The 19,419-nt window shown below is 38.3% G+C and overlaps 1 protein-coding gene across 1 annotated transcript; it reads right to left on the bottom strand.

Annotated features, from left to right (window-relative positions):
* Window positions 1-769: 769 nt before the first annotated feature.
* Window positions 770-13,532, bottom strand: LOC141444457 (protein artemis-like). The gene is made up of 12 exons (XM_074110005.1): window positions 13,421-13,532; window positions 12,755-13,050; window positions 11,586-11,729; window positions 10,763-11,075; window positions 9,567-9,967; window positions 7,333-7,392; window positions 7,178-7,220; window positions 6,493-6,542; window positions 4,339-4,451; window positions 3,260-3,362; window positions 1,954-2,136; window positions 770-854 (listed from the first exon to the last, which is right to left on the bottom strand). Exons 1-12 carry the CDS (start codon window positions 13,459-13,461, stop codon window positions 787-789), a joined length of 1,815 nt encoding a protein of 604 aa, XP_073966106.1. The 5' UTR covers window positions 13,462-13,532; the 3' UTR covers window positions 770-786.
* Between the last annotated feature and the right edge of the window lie 5,887 nt (window positions 13,533-19,419).

Below are 19,419 nucleotides of genomic sequence, written 5' to 3' on the forward strand. Positions count from 1 at the left end.
CCTCGGCTGTGGCAAGTGGCCAGTGGCCAGTTGGAGGTTGGATATAAGTAAGTAAATTCAATTTATTATTATTCTCATTTCTTTTGTATTATTTTACTTTCCTCACAGTCGAAATGAAAAGTAGAGTGACTAACTCGGGTGAAATTACCCATTTTCCCTCGAACTATTGGCGCTCTCACTTCGTTCGAGCGCCAGAAATATCTCGGATGAAATGGTCACTTTCCACCCTTGGTTATCAATCTACTATTGCACTTCGTGTCGTGCGATCCCTCTGACACTTACATTTACTATTTAATACGAGAGGGACGGTGCGATACGAACTTCGAGCTTCGAGTTTCGTAGTAGCCCTGCTGTTTTTTTGGGCTTGAAACCGTGGTGGCCTAATGGCAACGTATGGCCTAAGCTCTCAAGCAGAGGACCGTGGGTTCAAACCCCGGCTCGCGCTTCTGAGTTTTTCGAAATTCATGAGCGTAATTACCTTTGAAATTTACCACGACCCAACTCCCTGGAGCTTATTAGGGGGGTAGAGGTTGGGGGGTTTCTAATCTATCCATACAGTCTTGCTTCAGCCATTTGCTGGAAAGCCGGGTGCAATGTATTCGATATCGGTAGGTATTGGACACAGATACGATATGGGGGCAAGTAAAATGTATGAAATATGTACCCGCCTTTCATACACACACACACACAAACTTTCGCATTTATAATATAAACAGGATTTAGTCCGACAGTTAGACATGAGAAGAGTGGAAATAAAAAGAAGAGTAGGTATGTCGCCAACACACTTTATTCAAGCTTCTTTGTGTCTAAGTTAAGGTAGTACGCGCACAGGCCAATGCGGACCTCTTCATACTCTGTAAAACAAATAGATAAGCACATTATATAATCAGCGGCACAAAATTTGGCCCACTCTCATACAAAATTACCTATTATGCATACATTTGAGGGCCAGATTTTTTGCCGCTCTATATAACAAGAAAATGCTACTAATGTTAAAAATGCGATAGTTTGTACGTGTTGTGTGTGTGTGTTGGATAAATGGACCTGTCATTTCGCCGAGTTTAATTACGCAGATTTTCGTTTCGCAGACAACTATTGCCCGAGCAACGTTTGGTATAATTTCGCTGCGCTTATTATTCGTTTCGCCGAGTTGTCGGTAGGAAGCGATATGCAGATTTACGTGTTTGGTCGATTGTTTCTTTTGTAATTGTTTTAGTTAACCGAACAACTGTTCGCCGAAACACGATAAGCAGAGTTATCACATGATATCAAGATGTAGTTAGGTGCGACGACGAGCGTTAGCGAGAAGGAGTGTTATATAGGCAGAATTGCGACAAACAAGCGAGCGAAGCGAGCGTGCCGCGGCAGCGGCCGTCGAGTGCCAGAACCGAACTGCTGGCGTCGGGACTTATTTTTTTTTACTTTCGGCGTACCGTTACTCGGCGAAACGCGGTCTGCCAATCAATATTCTGCGTAAAAATTGTCGGCGAATCATTAGGTAACCCGGTACATATATGTTGGCTGCACGTTTCGAATAACACAAATTCAACTACTGGATTTAAAAATAATATTAAACACATTTATTCAAGTGACATGACATGACTCGCTGTTATAATATTTTATCTTAACCTTTACTCCATTTATTTTAACATTTGAAATTTAACGGTAAAATTTGCACACGTTAACACGTTTTTAAATGAAACAACGAAACTATTTAAAATTGTTTTAACTTCTATAATAAAAACATAATAAATACCGCTAACAATGTAGGTACATGTACAGTGGCGTAGCTATCGGAGGGCTAGACGGGGCAGTGCCCCGGGCCTCCAAGCTCTGGGGGCCCCTCGGACTCTGACTTTACAAACTAAGTTAAGCTAAGTTGTAATCAATGGATGGTGAAACAGGGAGTAAATGATATACGCGTGCTGGTAAACACTATCGTAATGATCATACCATGGAAAGACCCAGGCTCGCAGTTGGCCCTCTCCAAAGCGCAGCTGTCCCTGAACAATGCCACATGGTTGTCGACCAGACTGACACCGCAGACCATGTCTCCCCCTCGCTCGCACTCCTGGCAGCCCAGCCGGAGATACATCACGTATATGTAGCAGAACTTAACGTCCACCATGTCGTATTCTGGTAAAGTTATTAAGAAGTTGGTGTCAAAAATGTATTTTTTTGTAAAAGCCTTTTTTTGCTGAGTGTCTTTGTCGTCGTAACTACATTTCTGTACCTTGCTACAGCCTAGTTTGCTATAAACTTGCATTTTTTTACTTTATCCGGTTCGAAGGACCAAGATGAATCATGCAAACGATGGAGTGTTGTTACATTGATTGTTATGAAAGTGCAATTTCTTTGCTCTTGTGTCACAACCCGCCTGACTCCTCCCCCTCCCCTAAATATATGATGTAATTATCGATGGCCCCTTGGTAAGTATGATGAGGCAGTTGCATCTATTCGACACAAGATGGCGCTGATGTCGCTAGAATGTAACTTACAAAGGTTTCCTCGGGAGGAAGCGCACTTGTTGAGGATGATGTGGCAGCCACAGCTACTCGATAATAAATGGCGTTGACATTGCTAGAATGTAAGGTACTAAAATTTCCCCATTTTTGACCATTTTTAGGGTTTCGTAGTCAACTAGAAACCCCTATAGTTCCGCCATATCTGTCCGTTTGTCTGTCTGTCTGTCTGTCCGTCCGCGGCTAAGCTTTTTCTCGACTAACACTATTGTGTGGGGTATCGTTGGATAGGTCTTTTAAAACCATTGGGTTTAAAACATACATAAACTTGGAAGATTCCGTACACAATACGAAAGCCTTAGAAAAATATTACTTGATTTTTTCCTAATGGGTACGGAACCCTATCCTGGGCGTGTCCGACATGCTCTTGGCCGGTTTAAGCTATCCCCCTTGTCACACCGATTGTTATGAAAATCACAACTATTCTTTCCTGTCACAAGCCGCTCGACTCCCCTAAAATATGTGACGTAATTTATGAATGACCCCTTGTTGAGATGTCTTCGACACTAGATGGCACTAACGTCGCTAGAACACAATTTACTGAAGTTTCCCCGGAAGGAGGCGTACTTATTGAGGATAATGCAGTGTCCGTATTTTTTTGATACTAGATAGGTATATTGTCGTAAGAATTTAAGTTACTAAAGTTCCCCGGCAGAAGGCACAAGTGCTTGAGGATTATATAACAGCCGCATCTATTTGCCACTAGATGGCGCTAGTCTCACAAGAATTTTACTTACTAAGGCTTCCCCGGAAGGAAGCGCACTTATTGTTGAGTATGATGTGGCAGCCGCTCTGGAACCACTTGAACCTCAGAGTCCGCCGGTTCAGCCCGCACGCCAACTAAACCACAGTTAACAGTTTGAACAAAGAGCATAGCCGAGTTGCCCAGGAGTAAATTCAGATTTAAATTACATCAGTGGCTTAAAGATAAAGCATTTTATTCAATTAAAGAATATTCAATATAATAATTTTCATTATAACACGGTTACATTGCCCTAAAACTTAATAACAATTGTTCAATTTAGTAATAAGTGATTTATATTATAATAATGTGTTATTAATGAACTGAAACAATGACCCGTGCGTGACCTTATGGCAGTTCAGTATAACATCTCGCTGGAAGCATGGTGAACGGTTATTGTGTTGCTTTGAAGATGAGCTCTGGTTGAGTTCGAAACGTGCCAGTGTAGAGTGGTGGTAATAGGTGGGTTTGTGCGATTAGTGTGTGTTTTTACAATATGGAGGTGGAGGAACTGCATGAACACACATTTCTTCCATAAATGTAGCTATCATAAGGTCGCCGATACCGATGCCCCATTAAGCAGCGGTGTGGAAAGCATGCAAAAAAAACGCTGCGCATACGATGCGTCAGTGCGATTCCGTACTGCGTCACTGCGATTCCGTACCGTCACCGTTTTTTAAACAGCGGTGTGGCCGCTCCTTTAGAGGTGAAAATTTATAAACGTTTAATAGCATCTATTTACCAACGCCACTAATACCTAAACTTCATAGTTAGTGTTACGGTCTGGTGCCTTAAGGGCTAAAACTGGGCCTTAAGGGTCTGCGAGCCTACTAAATGCAAAACACGTGTTATCTGGTACGTTTTTTAATGAGACTGCCAAATAGAACATAAATTCACATAAAAAAGGTTGTGCCTTCGGCACAGTTAGGGATCGTTCTTACTTGTGTTAACAAACAACTTTCAGCCTTTATACAATAACGAAGGTCTGGCTGTCGCAGGCTCTTGGTCCAATATTGTCGAATGAACTACAAAAGACGCCATCTTTTGGTGAGTAGCTGAACTACGGTACTTTACCTTATGGTAGTCGTTGCAATGATAAGGATCGCAATAATCCATCCAAGCGGGGTGGTACGGGTCTTTGCCGCGGTGCCCATAGCCCTCCGGCATCATTGGCTTGTTTATTTCATCTGCAACGTTATGATGTATAGACTATTGGTATTAAGAGCTTTTGCCCGCGGCTTCGCCCGCGTGGAATTCGGTTATCGCGCGCTATTCCCTCGGGAACTGCATTTTCCGGGATAAAAAGTAGCCTATGTCACTCTCTGGCCCATAAACTATCTCTATGCCAAAAACACGTCGATTCGTCGCTTCGTTTCGACGTGAAAGATGGACAAACATACAAATACACACTTTCGCATTTATAATATTAGTATGAATGGAAGATGGCCAGTAAGCTATTAAGACGCAGGTTTAAATGCTGGCCAGTGTCCAGAACACTAAAATTTGAGTGTAAAAGTAACAAAAAACACGCGCACACACACACACACACACACAGAGAGAGAGAGAGAGAGAGAGAGAGAGAGAGAGAGAGAGAGAGTAGTTTGAATAAGTAACTAATTCAGTTTTTAGATCTGCAAGCTGAATCCACCAATATCATCCCAGCCTATATACGTCCCACTGCTGGGCACAGGCCTCCTCTCAGAACAAGAGGGCTTGGGCTATAGTTCCCACGCGGGCCCAGTGCGGATTGGGAACTTCACACGCACCATTGCTTCGCAGGTTTGTGCAGGTTTCCTCACGATGTTTTCCTTCACCGCAAAGCTCGTGGTAAATTTCAAATGTAATTCCGCACATGAATTTGGAAAAACTCAGAGGTGCGAGCCGGGGTTTGAACCCACGACCCTCTGATTGAGAGGCGATAGGTCAAACCACTAGGCCACCACGGCTTTTTCACCAATATATCTAACAGGAAATTAGAAAACAAAACACTTAAGTTGATTATTTCGGAACACGTCTAATCTTTTTAAGTCACATATTATATTAGCAGCAAAAATAAGTACAAAAAGTCTCAAAGCACGTTAAAAAGACATACCTAAACCTTAACTATACTTACCTTTTATGCCACTATCGTAGAGGCGAAATATCGCTAGATGGCGTTAGTATCGTGAGGTCCGTTTGACGTTTGCTTGCGATGTCAATGAGGGCTATCGTTTTTTGTCTCACTAGATGGCGCACTGTTGCGTGAGGTTTTTAAGTATGGCTTTCAAAGTCTGTTATTACGGGCGTAAAAACAAATTTTAGATTAAAATCATATTTAATACACCTTAAAACCGTACCATAAAAATATCGAGCATGCCACAGTGTTGCATAGTCCCCGTTTTGTTCGGAAAAAAGGGAGGACAAAGGTTTCCGAAAGACAAAACTGTCTCAAAACACAGACATTCATTGCCCCGGAACGCATATTTGCCATAATTAATTTCAGATATTGCAAAATATTCACAAAATTATTCTAATTATAAATAAACCCGCGTAGCTCACCCAAAAACTATGAGATTTGACATTTCGGAGACCTCACGCTACACTAGCGCCTCTAGTGGCGAATTCATTCGCGATAGCCCTCATTCAAACGTCAAACGGACCTCACGATACTAACGCCATCTAGCGATATTTCGCCTCTGTGAAAACCCTCATCAATTTTTAATTTTTACTTTTTAAAATATGAAGCCATTTTTTAAGTTCCTTTAAAAAAAGGAAGTGGATTTTTCATGTGTTACAAAGAATATAAATAAAACTTGTAAATTATGAAGTAAGAAGGCTTACTACTGCTGAATTATAATTATGGTAAATGAAAACTTTTTGGCGCATATCATACTGCCGTAGTCCTTTTTTAGGTCCATAAGTATAATAATAATGTAATGTTTGTCAGAATTTTTCGTTTGTAATAACTCTATTTTCTCTGAATTCAATAATAAACCTACCCTTACCTAGCCTGAACTACAGTTTTTCAATACTTAGGATGGATGGATGGCCATTTTAAGTTTTCAGAAAACATTACGGTTTCTGGGGAAAAAAAATTCATGACAAACAATAATTCTGATAACCATTAGATACCTACATTTAAGTATGTCTTGCGAAAATTACGCGAACGTTGGCGCGCCCCCTTTTTACCCGACTGCCAAAGGAGGGTTATTTAATTCTGAGTTTTATGTTAGAGCAATGGGTACTCACTTTTGTATCGATCTCTGATATAGTTCGGGTTGTCAAACTTCGGTCCTGGCCTTTAAAATTAGCATAAAAAATATAATTTAGCAATCAAAAAACATAAATGTCTAGTCGTTACCCGCCGACTCATTAGTATTCTGAGTAGAATCTATTTATCGCTATCCCGTGGAAACTATACAATTTTCCGGGATAAACTATCCTATATCCATATATATATATATATATATGTAAAAGTAACAAATTTGGAGTTGAAATAAAAAAAATACAAAAAGACTCCAAATAACCAATCATTATCCTATATCCTTTTCCGGGACTCAAACTATCTGTATACTTACCAGATTTAATCTAAATCGGTTCAATGATTTAGACGTGATGAAGTAAAAAACAAACAAACAGGTATTTGCTGAGGACCTGGGTTCGATTCCCAGCGATGGTCTCTTTCTGGTTTTTCTGTGCATCTATGTTTCAGTTTGTATTTTAACCGACTTTAAAAAAGGAGGTTCTATGTTCGATATGGATTTTATAGGATGACCACTGAAGGATGGCCGTAAAAGTAACAAAATTTGGAGTTGAAATAAAAAATACAAAAAGACCCCCTACCAATCTTATTATGTTATAGTTTAAGGGTTTAAGTAATTCTATTTCTTGGCGATTTTACGATTTTGCTCGAGTATTTTACCTAAGTACTTACTGCGTCTGGTTGTATCGAACAGGTTTTCTATCCCTTGCGGAATCTGTCAATAGTTTTTAACATCAAATACGTAGTTATGTACACGATAACTAATTAAATATACGCTCGTAGAATGTGTACTTGTAGTTTTGTAGAGTATTAACATAATTACTTACCGGCGAATGACAATAATACCACAAACAATAATAAATGCGTCCACATGCTAATAGAGGGCGCTCAGAATTCAATCAATAAACTAGATTGGATACTTTATCGATCTCGTTTAGTTTTTAATTAACATTTAATGACCATTTTATAGAGCACTCAGAAGCAGAAAATAATGAAATAATAAGAGTAAGTTATGGTAAATTATGGCTACGTTACGTGCGAGTAGGTATATTTCGAAAAACTACGGAGGGGCGAGCCGCAGAGCTGGTACATGGGCTTTTAACTGAGCAATTTAATAAAACTCACTGAAAAATAATAAAACATCATTTATTTTCAAAAATTCACATAAATACCTTAGGTATTATTTGTACCTATACATAATTATTCAATTCATATGAATTTAATTCAATGAACTAAAATAATTTCCTTGCTCACCCGCGACCTTACGATAGCTAAGCTTATGCAAAATATGCGTGTTCATGCAGTTCCTCCACCTCCACACTGTAAGAACACACACAAATCACACAAACCCATCTATCACCACCACCACACTACACTGACGCGTTTCGAACTCAAACAGAGCTCATCTTCAGAGTGACACAACCGTACACCATGCTACCAGTTGTTAGACTAAAGAACCACAACCACCGTTTTAACTTGCCACTGTAACTCCCCAAGTACCCACATACTTCATGAAACAAAACAAAACTACCCACAAATTATTAATAAATTTTTAAACCGTCCTTCAAAACTACCTTGATTTTTTATTTATTTACTGTCAAGGCATGTTTTATTAACTACCATTGCTGAAATTAGATCCAAGCCGTAGCAAGGGAGATGAAACTAAATTTACCTGCTCATTAATAATAGACCCCATACTGTTGTATCTAATTATCTCCATGCATTCTAAAACATCGAGACGAAACCCCTTGCCACAATAATGTAACACTTCATACGAATCGGAGTCCGATAAAGAATGATTTAGTTCCAACAAATGTTTGCAAAATTCGACTTATCAGGATGCTCATTCCTATATGCCGAAACATGCTCTTTAAATCTAGCATTAAAACTGCGTCCTGTCTGACCAACATTATACTTTACTGCAGTCATTTCAAGTGAGCTTGTATACACCCGATCTAGTTCCTTTATCTACCTTTTCTTTGTGGTTACAAAGTTTAGAGTACAAAGAGTTGTTAGTCTTGGGTTTGTGTGATTTGTGTGTGTTCTTACCAGTGTGGAGGTGGAGGAACTGCATGAACACGCATATTTTGCATAAGCTTAGCTATCGTAAGGTCGCGGGTGAGCAAGGAAATATTTTAGTTCATTGATATGGACCTCGCAAAGTAACGCCTGATTCAATAAATTATAAATGAATTTAATTCAGTCTTTCAGACAAATTTATAGGCACTAGGTACAAAATATCTGTTTGGAAGCAAAAGCGAGGTAAGGCGGGGAGGGGGGAAGGGAAGGGAAGGGGAGGGAGGGAAAGGAGGGGGTTGGGAAGGGAATCATCATCGTCAGATCATCACTAAGGAGTGACGTCACGCGCCTCAACTCCCGAACTTTGATGCGCTTCATCTTTGATATTTTTTGTTTGTTTGTTTCAGTTTAAAGTTTCCTGTGACGTCGTACCTAGGTAACGACGTCCCCAGCTATGACGTCCCTAGGTATGACGTCACAGGAAACTGAACCGCTACATCTTCATAATTTTCAATTTAAAGAAGAAAAAATATGTGTCCAATCCGATATCTTTTGAAAATCTAACGGAACAACTATATATATATTTTTAAGAATCCAACCTATTGACGTTTTTTCGTGTAGTATTAAAAAAACAATGGCATAAAAACACAATATTCAAATTAATCTTCTAGTACTTCCACCATAATATATCACAATTTTGCAATTCATCTTCTGTTACTTCCGCCATAAAATATCACAATTTTGCAACTCATCTTCAGCTACATCTGCATTAAAATGTCAAAATTTTGTAATTCATCTTCTGCTACTTCTGTCTTAAAATGTCACAATTTTGCACCTCATCATATCTCCTATTTCTGTATTAAAATGTCACAATTTTGTAATACATCTTCTGCTACTTCTGTCTTAAAATATCACAATTTTACAACTCATCTTCTGGTACTTCTGCCTTAAAATGACACAATTTTGCTAATTTTCTTCTGATACCTCTCTGCCTTAAAATATCACAATTTTGCAATTCATTTTGTGTTGCCTTAAAAATCGAAAATCGCCCTTAACTCTTGACTATCAACCTTCCTATCAACCTTTCTCTTCTTCGGACTTAAATTGTATTCATCGTCAAATCTCTTGACAGGACTATCACAAATGATATTAGGAAACCCAACAACCTTCTTTGGCATAAAATAATTCTTAAAATACATCAACTCCGACCTGCTACAATGTGTACTGAAACACACATCAATTTCATGATCACTTATTTTATCGATAGGGTTATCATCTACTTCAAAGTTTCTCCATTTTTGGGCGGAGAGATGGATGTTTAGGTATTTTAGTTTGGTAGACTCGAATGGGGTACAGTTGGAATGGTCTGTGCGGTATTTCGGCCAGCACAGGTGTATGGGAGATGCCGAGTTGGTCACGCCTGGTGTGAGATGACCTAGGTTGCTGAAAACGAGGTATGATTAAATTAGTTTTTGTAAAGTTACTTTTGGTAGCAGTCAGTTTTGTATGAGGGTCGCAGTTCTAACCAAACCTACCTTTTGGTACTAGGTATTTTGCGTAAAGGTCGTAGTTCTAACGCAGTTCATTTTGTGTAGGGTAGGTACGCAGTTATATCCTAACCTACTTTTTGGTACCACTCAATTTTGCGTAAAGGTCTCAGTTCTAACGCCGTTCCTTTTGTATAGTTATAGTTATAACCTAACTTAACCTTTTTTACTGGTAGCAATTAGTACATCTAGGATTATGTTTTTAACACGCTATACATACCCCAAATAATTAAGCCAACTGTACATTACATGACATAAATATCCCACTAATATAATAAATGCAAAAGTTGTAAGTCTGTTTGTTTATTTGGTTGTTTGTTTGTTACTTCATCACGTCTAAACCGCTGAACCGATTTAGATGAAATTCGGTATACAGATAGCTTGAGTCCTAGGGAAGGACATAGGATAGTTTTTATCCCGGAAAATTGCATAGTTCCCGCGGGATAGTGAATACCGAAATTTACGTGTACAGAGCCGCGGGTAACGGCTAGTTAATAACGTAACTTAATAATTTAATGTTCATTTTGGGAAACATGCATTATACTTAAAGTATGTTATAAATTTAAAATAATGTTACTATGTCAATAGAACATTTTGTATACTTTATTTTAGTTCAACAGAATAAAAGTATAATACTGTTTTTATTTAAAAGTATAGTATGCAACCCTAGTTGAACGTTACTTCAACACACCTGTACAGTTCCTTCCACCTAACATCTTCCACATACACTTTAACACCCAATTTCTTATACAATTCATTGAAAACATATTCGTAGCCGAACTTAGCCGAAGTTTTTACAGCTACTCTGTTATTCTCATCTCTCTTCAACCAACTATCTATCTCATGTATAGCCACTTCCACACTGGTGCTCCTTTTTGGAAAGTTGGTATATCGGGGGTCAATGAATGTTGTGTCTATGTATAAAGCGTCTATGGTTATCGGACTGCCATTATCATGAAGTTGTCTATGTTTTGATACATCATTGCTGCTCATTCTGAAGTCTCCTGAAAAACGTCATCATCATAAAAAAAACAAGATTTTTTTATAAGAGGGGCAAACAAATCCGGGTCCTGATCGGCAGCAATCACCGCCGCTCATGGACACTCGCAACAAGAGGGATATCACACGTGCGTTGCTGGCCTTTTGAGCTATTGATAGGCTTGGTTAATAAAAACCTTTAAAATGACTTCTGAATGAATTCTGCTTACATAATAGGGACCCCATACATCCCTGTATTTCTTTTATTATTATTTTTTGTATTTTTTTTTCTTTAATTGTATAATATAGTTTTTAAGTATTTTATTTGTAATTATATTTTTATGAAAAAATGACTTTCTGCCAAGTTTCTTGCAGCGCATTCTTCTTGGCAATGATGGTCTTTCCGAAAGCGCTGGTAGTTAAAAAAAATGACATGTAAAAGTGCCCGTTGCGGCCTATTTACTGAATAAATCATTTGAATTTGAATTTGAATTTAATACTTGAATGACCTCGAAGTTGAAAACACTAAAACTTACCTGTGTACAGTATGGTTTTCGAATTTGTCTGTAAGAGGAACATAACTGAGCCAAAACTGTGCCCCGCCGGGATGACTGTCACCAGAAGGTGGGTCTCTTCGAGCCTCCTCGTCGGATCAGCAGGCAGGACGACTGATATGGTTTCTGAAAAATAAAATCAGAAATAATAACCTAACCAACCAACTTGGAATAATTGAAAAACTCCTGACATTGGTAAAAAGTGCAATATCTCACAAATGTCAGAACTTAGCTAAGAAAGAACCTTTTTGATTAAACTAACTAGCTTTCGATTGGAAAAAATCGCATCAAAATCGGTCCACCCATTTGAGAGCTATGATGCTACAGATATGACGGTGGAAGCATTCCACACTTCCACTGAACATACATATAGTTAGTGTTTAGTTCTGTAACTAAGGGAACCCATACATCCCTGTATTATTATTATTATTTTGTAATTTTATCTTTAATTGTATACTGTAGTTTTCAAATATTTTATTTGTAATTATATTATTATGAAAAAATGACTTTCTGGCAAGTAAGCTAAACTACTACACCGTTTGGAAACATTCTTGGAACGCATCCATAATAGTCTTGGCTTCTATGTCATCTGCAGTATTTTTTTTTTAATCATACATTTTATTCGAAAACTTACCCTAAAAAATACCCTAAACGCGTAAAAATACCCTAAGGTGGCGGACACTGATCAACATTGAGTGTTTAACACCTAAGTAAATTTTTTATTAGATTTTTGTTTACATTCTATTCTATATGCAATTTGATCATAGGGATTGTAATATCTCAGTGTGATATACTTCAGTCATGGTTTGATTTTTGTCACCAATAGATATAGTAGGTACCCTATTTATGAGACAAGTAGAACAAAAAAGGGGAAGCTTTTGCCCAACAGTAAGAAACTGTAGGTACAAGCCAAATTAATGGAAGTAGTTGTGCATTCCAAATTTTCAACACATTTGTACCTACATATAAAAAAAAAAGTTTATTGCAGAGAGAGTCCATATAAGCGATACATATGCAATATTAATTTTTATTTAATACATCCACATGTTCCTGAGAAAAAGGGGTTTTAATAGGCAGTCAAAAGGACAATAAAGTAATTTTATAAAGGTTTTTCTTTTGATGTATAGAACGCAAAAAAATGTTTCGCTCACCCAAGCCAACAGGCATTATTTTTTCCAAAATTTTCTCTAAACCATCAAAATTCTTCCATCTATTCTTTAGCTCATATTTGACAATCGCCGCGGACATTTCAGACATATATATATTTGCATTATTCATCTCCAGTGTTTGTATGAACCGTTGGTCATATAAGCCTACAGTGTGGTCTGTATGTGTGTGACTCAGGAAGTATGCCGCCACATCCTTGTTGGTGAAGTTATCTACTGATATGTTCGGTATTTCAGAGATAAAGCCCTTGAATGAAGCCCCGTACGACATGATGTGAAAACTGAAACAAGTTTTTGTTAAAAATTAAAAACATACAACTTATTGCTTACTGTATTTGCGTTATCATTATCATCATACAAACTACAAATCTGTTCTAAATTTCAACTGAATAAGATCACTGAAAGTGGGTGAAATTAGATTTGCAAAATTTTGAAAGCTTAGGTACATTATTCTAATATATAACAATAATATAACATACTTTAAGACAAGTGATATTATAATTAAACAACTAATGAACATTACAACAACTTACAAATTTATTTAGAACAAATTGTCTTTATAACTTTCCTTCATTGAATGGTTACATACAACAAATTTATTTACATATTGCAAATGAAATAAAATATCTAAAAAGATCGAAAAATATGTACCTATAAGGTAGCAAATATAATGACCATAACTTTGTTTCCATCAAATAAAATTCACTGATCAGTTCACAAAAAAAATACCAGCATCACACAAAGATTGTCTACAAGGATAATACTCAAAGACCATAATATATTAATTAAAGTACTTACCTGATTTATCAAATAAATAATGATGATCACCTATAATTATAATCTCAGTGCAGTGAGATAATTTATGTGCGCTGTTGCTTCGCATTCGATCGAGTCCCAACAAAAGAGAATTTAACTCTGAAATCCCACTCAAATTCACTCAATCGGTACTAACTAAACTAATATTATTATTATTTCCTCAATGTATACCCTATACTGTAGTCTTTGGTACTAACTAATACTTTCGACAGACAGTTGACACTTGACTGACATTGACAAGTCAAATTAGTTTTTACTTTTTTTGTAGATCGGAGATAGGCAATGGAAACAAAGACTGTACAACGTTTAGTCTCATATAATTATACAGGGTGCAATCTTTTACATGATCCGAAATTAGTGCTTAGTGTAGATCTCTCCTTAACCGAAAATCCTGGGGGGTCTAATTATGTTAAGATTATTAACTTGTGATATTGTTTAATTTTTAAGATATCCCATATTTTCTGCACGCTAATGGTCACCCTAAAAGTTCATTGATTAAGTAGAGTTAAATTTAAATTTTACTGTAAATACTCACCTCTTTAATGTCTGGTTAAGTAAATTAACAATCATTGATAATAAAAACAAATAATCAAAATTGACAATTATTGACGTGGTGGATTATTGACAGTCAAGTCATAACAAATACTAAAATTATTTCTCTGAAGATTCGCGCTGTCATCGTTCATCCACCATTACCTCTCATCATTTGATGATAATCTGTGTGCTGTCACGGTGAAACTGCGCTCGCGATTTCTGATTGATTTTGCTTTTAAACTGTGTTTATACCAAACAAAAACATTACCAAAGTGCCGGAAATAACTTGTGAACTTTATATTAATGTTATATTCGTGCGGAATTGTGTAATACTAGGCAGAATAGTGCAAAGATATCTGCAATTGACACTTGTTCCTGCTCATAAATTATCTACTACCCTCAAATCGTTTGTACTTTTCTCTGTCACTGGTTTTTGCGGAACTGTCATAACGGTGTTGCTAGTGCAAGAAACCAAAAAATCTTACAATGAGTTCGAGTAAGAATTCTACACCTCGTTCAACACATGAAAAATGTGCCAAGTGCAACAAGTTACCAAATGATAAAAAAATGTCCGTGGCATGCGACTCATGCAAAAAGCTGTTGTGTGGCGAATGTCATGGTATGTCTCCAACTGAAGTCAGAGTGTTTGAGCTTAAAACTGTTGCTCGCGTTATGACCTTCTTATGCGGAGAGTGCAAATCTGCGATGACTCAACTGCCAGTGATAATGAAGATGCTAAATGACCTCACGGAGGAAGTCAAGCAACTGCGGATGCGTCAGAGCATGCTGGCAACTGAATCAGCGATACAGGAGATACAAGAGAGGGCCAGTAGAGCAAATAATCTTATCATCTACGATGTCCGTGAATCAAGCAGTGATGAAGTGGAGCAGAGAAAAGAGCATGATAAAATGGAGTGCGTGGCACTCATAACAAAAATCACAAATAAGGTAAATTGTGCTGGATTAAAGGTCATTCGCCTTGGTGCTCCGAAGTCTGACCGCGGCGCGTCACCGCGCCCGCTGAAGGTCATCTTAAACAGCAAGAGTGATGCGTTGGAAGTACTTCGTAACAAGAACAAGCTAGCAAAGCCTTCATCTGTTAAGGGGGACTTGACCCCGATGCAAAGAGAGTACCTGATGTATCTGCGTGAGGAACTCAATAAGCGCATCAGCGGTGGAGAGACAGACGTCACCATAAAGTATGTCCGAGGGCAACCAACTATTGTGAAGACGCCATTAAAAAACTAAATTCCATCATTTGCCACAAATCTATATCATTATCATCGCCAGCTCAACACAACACACATGCTCTGACTAAGGAAATACTGCCCACGATCCATACATTAACTCTGCTTTACACCAACATACAATCTGTCACTTCCAAGCTGGATCTTTTTATTGCCAGAGTAAACTCCCTTAAACCAACTTTAATCATAGTTACCGAAACATGGCTAAAACCTAGCATTCCCAACTCAATGATAAAAATACCAGGCTACGACGTATACAGAGAAGACCGTATTGGGAAACGCAGTGGCGGAGTGGCCATATATGCAGCGATTAATACAGTTTGTGCTAAAATAAACACAACCTATAATACCAAACATGCTGCGTCTGAATGTCTGTGGTTAGACATACAAGTCGGAAACAGTAAGTTCCTTTTATGTGGACTTTACAGAGGACACGACTCCACACTGGACCAAGATAATATCTTGCTTAATCAACTTAATGATGCTTCTGAGTTTAACACGACAGTTATAATGGGAGACTTTAATTTTGGGGGAGTCAAATGGCCGCTTGAAGATACCGGATATGTAACACCGAGAGAAGACAACTTTGTACAGTGGTACAGAAACAGTAACCTTGAACAATTAGTGCACAAACACACTAGATATCGTCAAGGAAATCGACCTTCTTACCTGGACTTAATTCTAACCAATGATGACGCTCTGATAGCTGATATAGACCACCTAGCGCCTATTGGAAAAGTGACCACATTTGCTTACTTGCAACTATACAAGTTCAAGTGCAAAAACCAAATAAAACAACATCGCCTAGATACAACTTTAAAAAGGCTGATTACGAGAGAATTAATGATAAATTGCGATCCACCTTAGGTCATACGACACAGGATGAACAATGTGCCGATACTCAGTTTCAAAGTTTTTTTAATGCACTTACAGCTGCAATTGAGCAATATGTTCCCCAGACCAAACCGCAGATGCCCTGTCAGTCAAATAAACCCTGGCTATCTAAAGACATAAAAAAATAAAGAAAAAAACTAGCGCTGTGGAACAGATATACATTGACCGGATTAGATGATATTTATAAAGAATATAGGAGAATCAACAACCAATTAATAAACCTATGCAGGTCTTCACGCACTTCTTATGAGACAAACTTACTGCAAACTGGACCAAAAAAATTCTTCTCGTATTTAAGACAACAAGTCACCTCAAAGGTTAGCGTACCAACAATACTCCGTAATAAGGAAGGAGAAACAGTAACACAACCCTTTGAAATCGCAGAAACGTTTGCAGATCAATTCGCAAGTGTCTTTCAAAAAGAACCACATGGTCAATTACCTTTTTTGGACCCATCTCTCAGAGTGGATGACTCTATTACAGACATTGTTTTTACACCGGAAAAAATTCGACAAGCTATCAAAGAAATGAGAACTGATTCTTCACCAGGACCAGACAATATTCCTGTAGTATTACTCCAAAGGTGTGACAGCATAGCGAATTCATTGGCTATAATAATGCAGAAGTCCTATGATACTGGAACCTTACCAATGCAATGGAAAACCGCAACAGTAACACCTGTATTCAAAAAAGGAAATAAGCTGGATCCCTCAAACTATAGACCTATCAGCCTTACTAGTGTAATTTGCAAAGTAATGGAAAAGGTGATAGTTAAACATATTAGAAACTTCTTCACCCAGCACAGAGTAATAGGTGACCACCAACATGGTTTTTGTCCACGCCGCTCAACAGTGTCCAACTTGCTTTCGTGTCTTTCGTCTTGGACAAGAAGCTTTAATGAGAGAGAACCAGTTGATGTCATTTACCTCGATTACGAGAAGGCCTTTGATAAGGTTCCAACTACAAGACTACTACAAAAACTAGAATTCGTTGGAATACGAGGAAAACTTCTCAACTGGATCGAGGCATTTCTGCGGCACAGAACGTTTCGTGTAAGAATTGGCGAGACACTGTCGGAGGAGCGAGCGATACTCAGTGGCGTGCCGCAAGGCTCCGTACTTGGACCTGTGCTGTACATAATCTACACATTCGACTTGCCTTGTTCTTTGCACTGCAGCATCAGCACATTTGCTGACGACACAAAGATATTCGCAAATCCACTACTTGAGTTCGACCAACTTCAAGATGATTTAAACACAATAGCTGACTGGTCAAAGAAATGGCTCATTAACCTAAATAGTGAGAAGTGCACTGTATTACAGATAGGGAACCTAAATCCGCATTTAACATATAATTTAGAAGAAACCGAACTTAAGCAAGTCAAAGTGCAAACAGATTTGGGAGTCAAGGTAACGGAGGACCTTAAATGGGAAGCGCACATAACAGGGATCACTAAAAAATCTAAATCCCTAATCTACCTCATTAGGAAAGCCTTCGGAGTTTTGACACCAAAAATGATACTCAGCATATACAAATTATATGTTAGACCAAATTTGGAGTACGCTTTTCAAGTCTGGAGTCCCTATTTTATCAAAGACATTGAACTGCTCGAGAATGTTCAACGCAGTTTCACCAAAATACCGAGACAATTAAGGAACAAGTCATATGAGGAAAGACTGCAGATGCTAAAGCTTACAACTTTAAAGGAACGCAGACAGCGTGGCGATTTAATAGAGACCTACAAAATCCTTACCGGGTATTACGACCTGCAGGAGTTCCATGACTTGTTTAATCTTAGTAACAACACACGTCTGCGCGGCCACCAATTTAAGCTATCTACTGAACGATCGCACAACAATCCTCGTAAACATTTCTTGTGTAACAGAGTGGTCAAGACATGGAACAAACTACCAGAACATGTAGTCTCAGCACTGAATGTGAACCAATTTAAGAACCGCCTCGACCAACACATTAATAATACAAAGAATACTTAACCAAGGAACAGCTAGATACAGGCACCTATCAGTTGCTTGCAACTGCCTGCCTGATAATTTATATAATAATAATAATAATATTTCGTTTTCTAGAATTTTTTTACCGTACAACGGCAAAACCTACTAGACACTGGCAAAATTGTCCTCCAATGGACAGAGCCATATTTTTCTAAAAATCTAATCTCTAATCTAATTTCTCTGAAGATTTTAAAATGCCTTACTTATCCCTATACGCACATTCAACGTTTAGATGGTTGATTTTTATTTTACGACCCGTAGTACTGTGCAAACACAAATGTTGTTTAATGCAAAATATCCGGAATCGCCAACACCGACTCATCGTTTAATAAACCGCACTGTACAAAATTTAAGGGATTACGGCCAATTTACAGTCCCAGAACACGCTCGAGGTAGAGGACGCCGGCCACGGTACAATGACGCGTTTCGTAATCGAATACTCGCGTACTTCCAGCGTCACCCACAAGCCAGCACAAGGCAAGCCGCTGCACGGTTCGGAACGACCCATTATTTTATCTGGCGGTTATTAAAAACCGAAGGCTTACATCCTTTCCACTTTCAACGAGTACAAGATATTGTCCTTGGGGATTACGCCAGAAGAAGGCAGTTTTGTCAATGGATAATCGATCACATAGGTACATTACAATATCTTGTGGTCAGACGAAGCAACCTTTACCAGGTTAGGATTATTTAACACACATAACGAGCACTGGTGGAATGATGTCAACCCACATGTTATACGCAGAGATACCTTTCAACATCGGTTTTCGATTAATGTATGGGCCGGCATCCTTAACAATTGCATAATAGGGCCATATTTTATTGAAGGGACACTGAATGGACCTAAATATGAGGACCTACTGAGAAACGTATTACCTAATCTTGGTATGCTTGATGTTCCTGCTGAAAGTCTGGTGAACTTGTACTTTCAACAAGACGGGGCTCCTGCTCACTTTTCACGGCGGGTTCGAGAATATTTGGACCAAGAATTTCCCCAGCGGTGGATTGGACGCAACGGTCCAGTCGCTTGGCCTCCTCGTAGTCCTGATCTCACCCCGCTAGACTTCTTTTTATGGGGTGAGTTAAAAAGGATTGTTTACGAACGTGAATCTCATACGGTCGAAGAACTTCGTCAAAAAATTGAACA

The sequence above is a fragment of the Choristoneura fumiferana genome, chromosome 30 (assembly GCF_025370935.1).
Source record: "Choristoneura fumiferana chromosome 30, NRCan_CFum_1, whole genome shotgun sequence".
Classification (NCBI taxonomy): Eukaryota; Metazoa; Arthropoda; class Insecta; order Lepidoptera; family Tortricidae; genus Choristoneura; species Choristoneura fumiferana.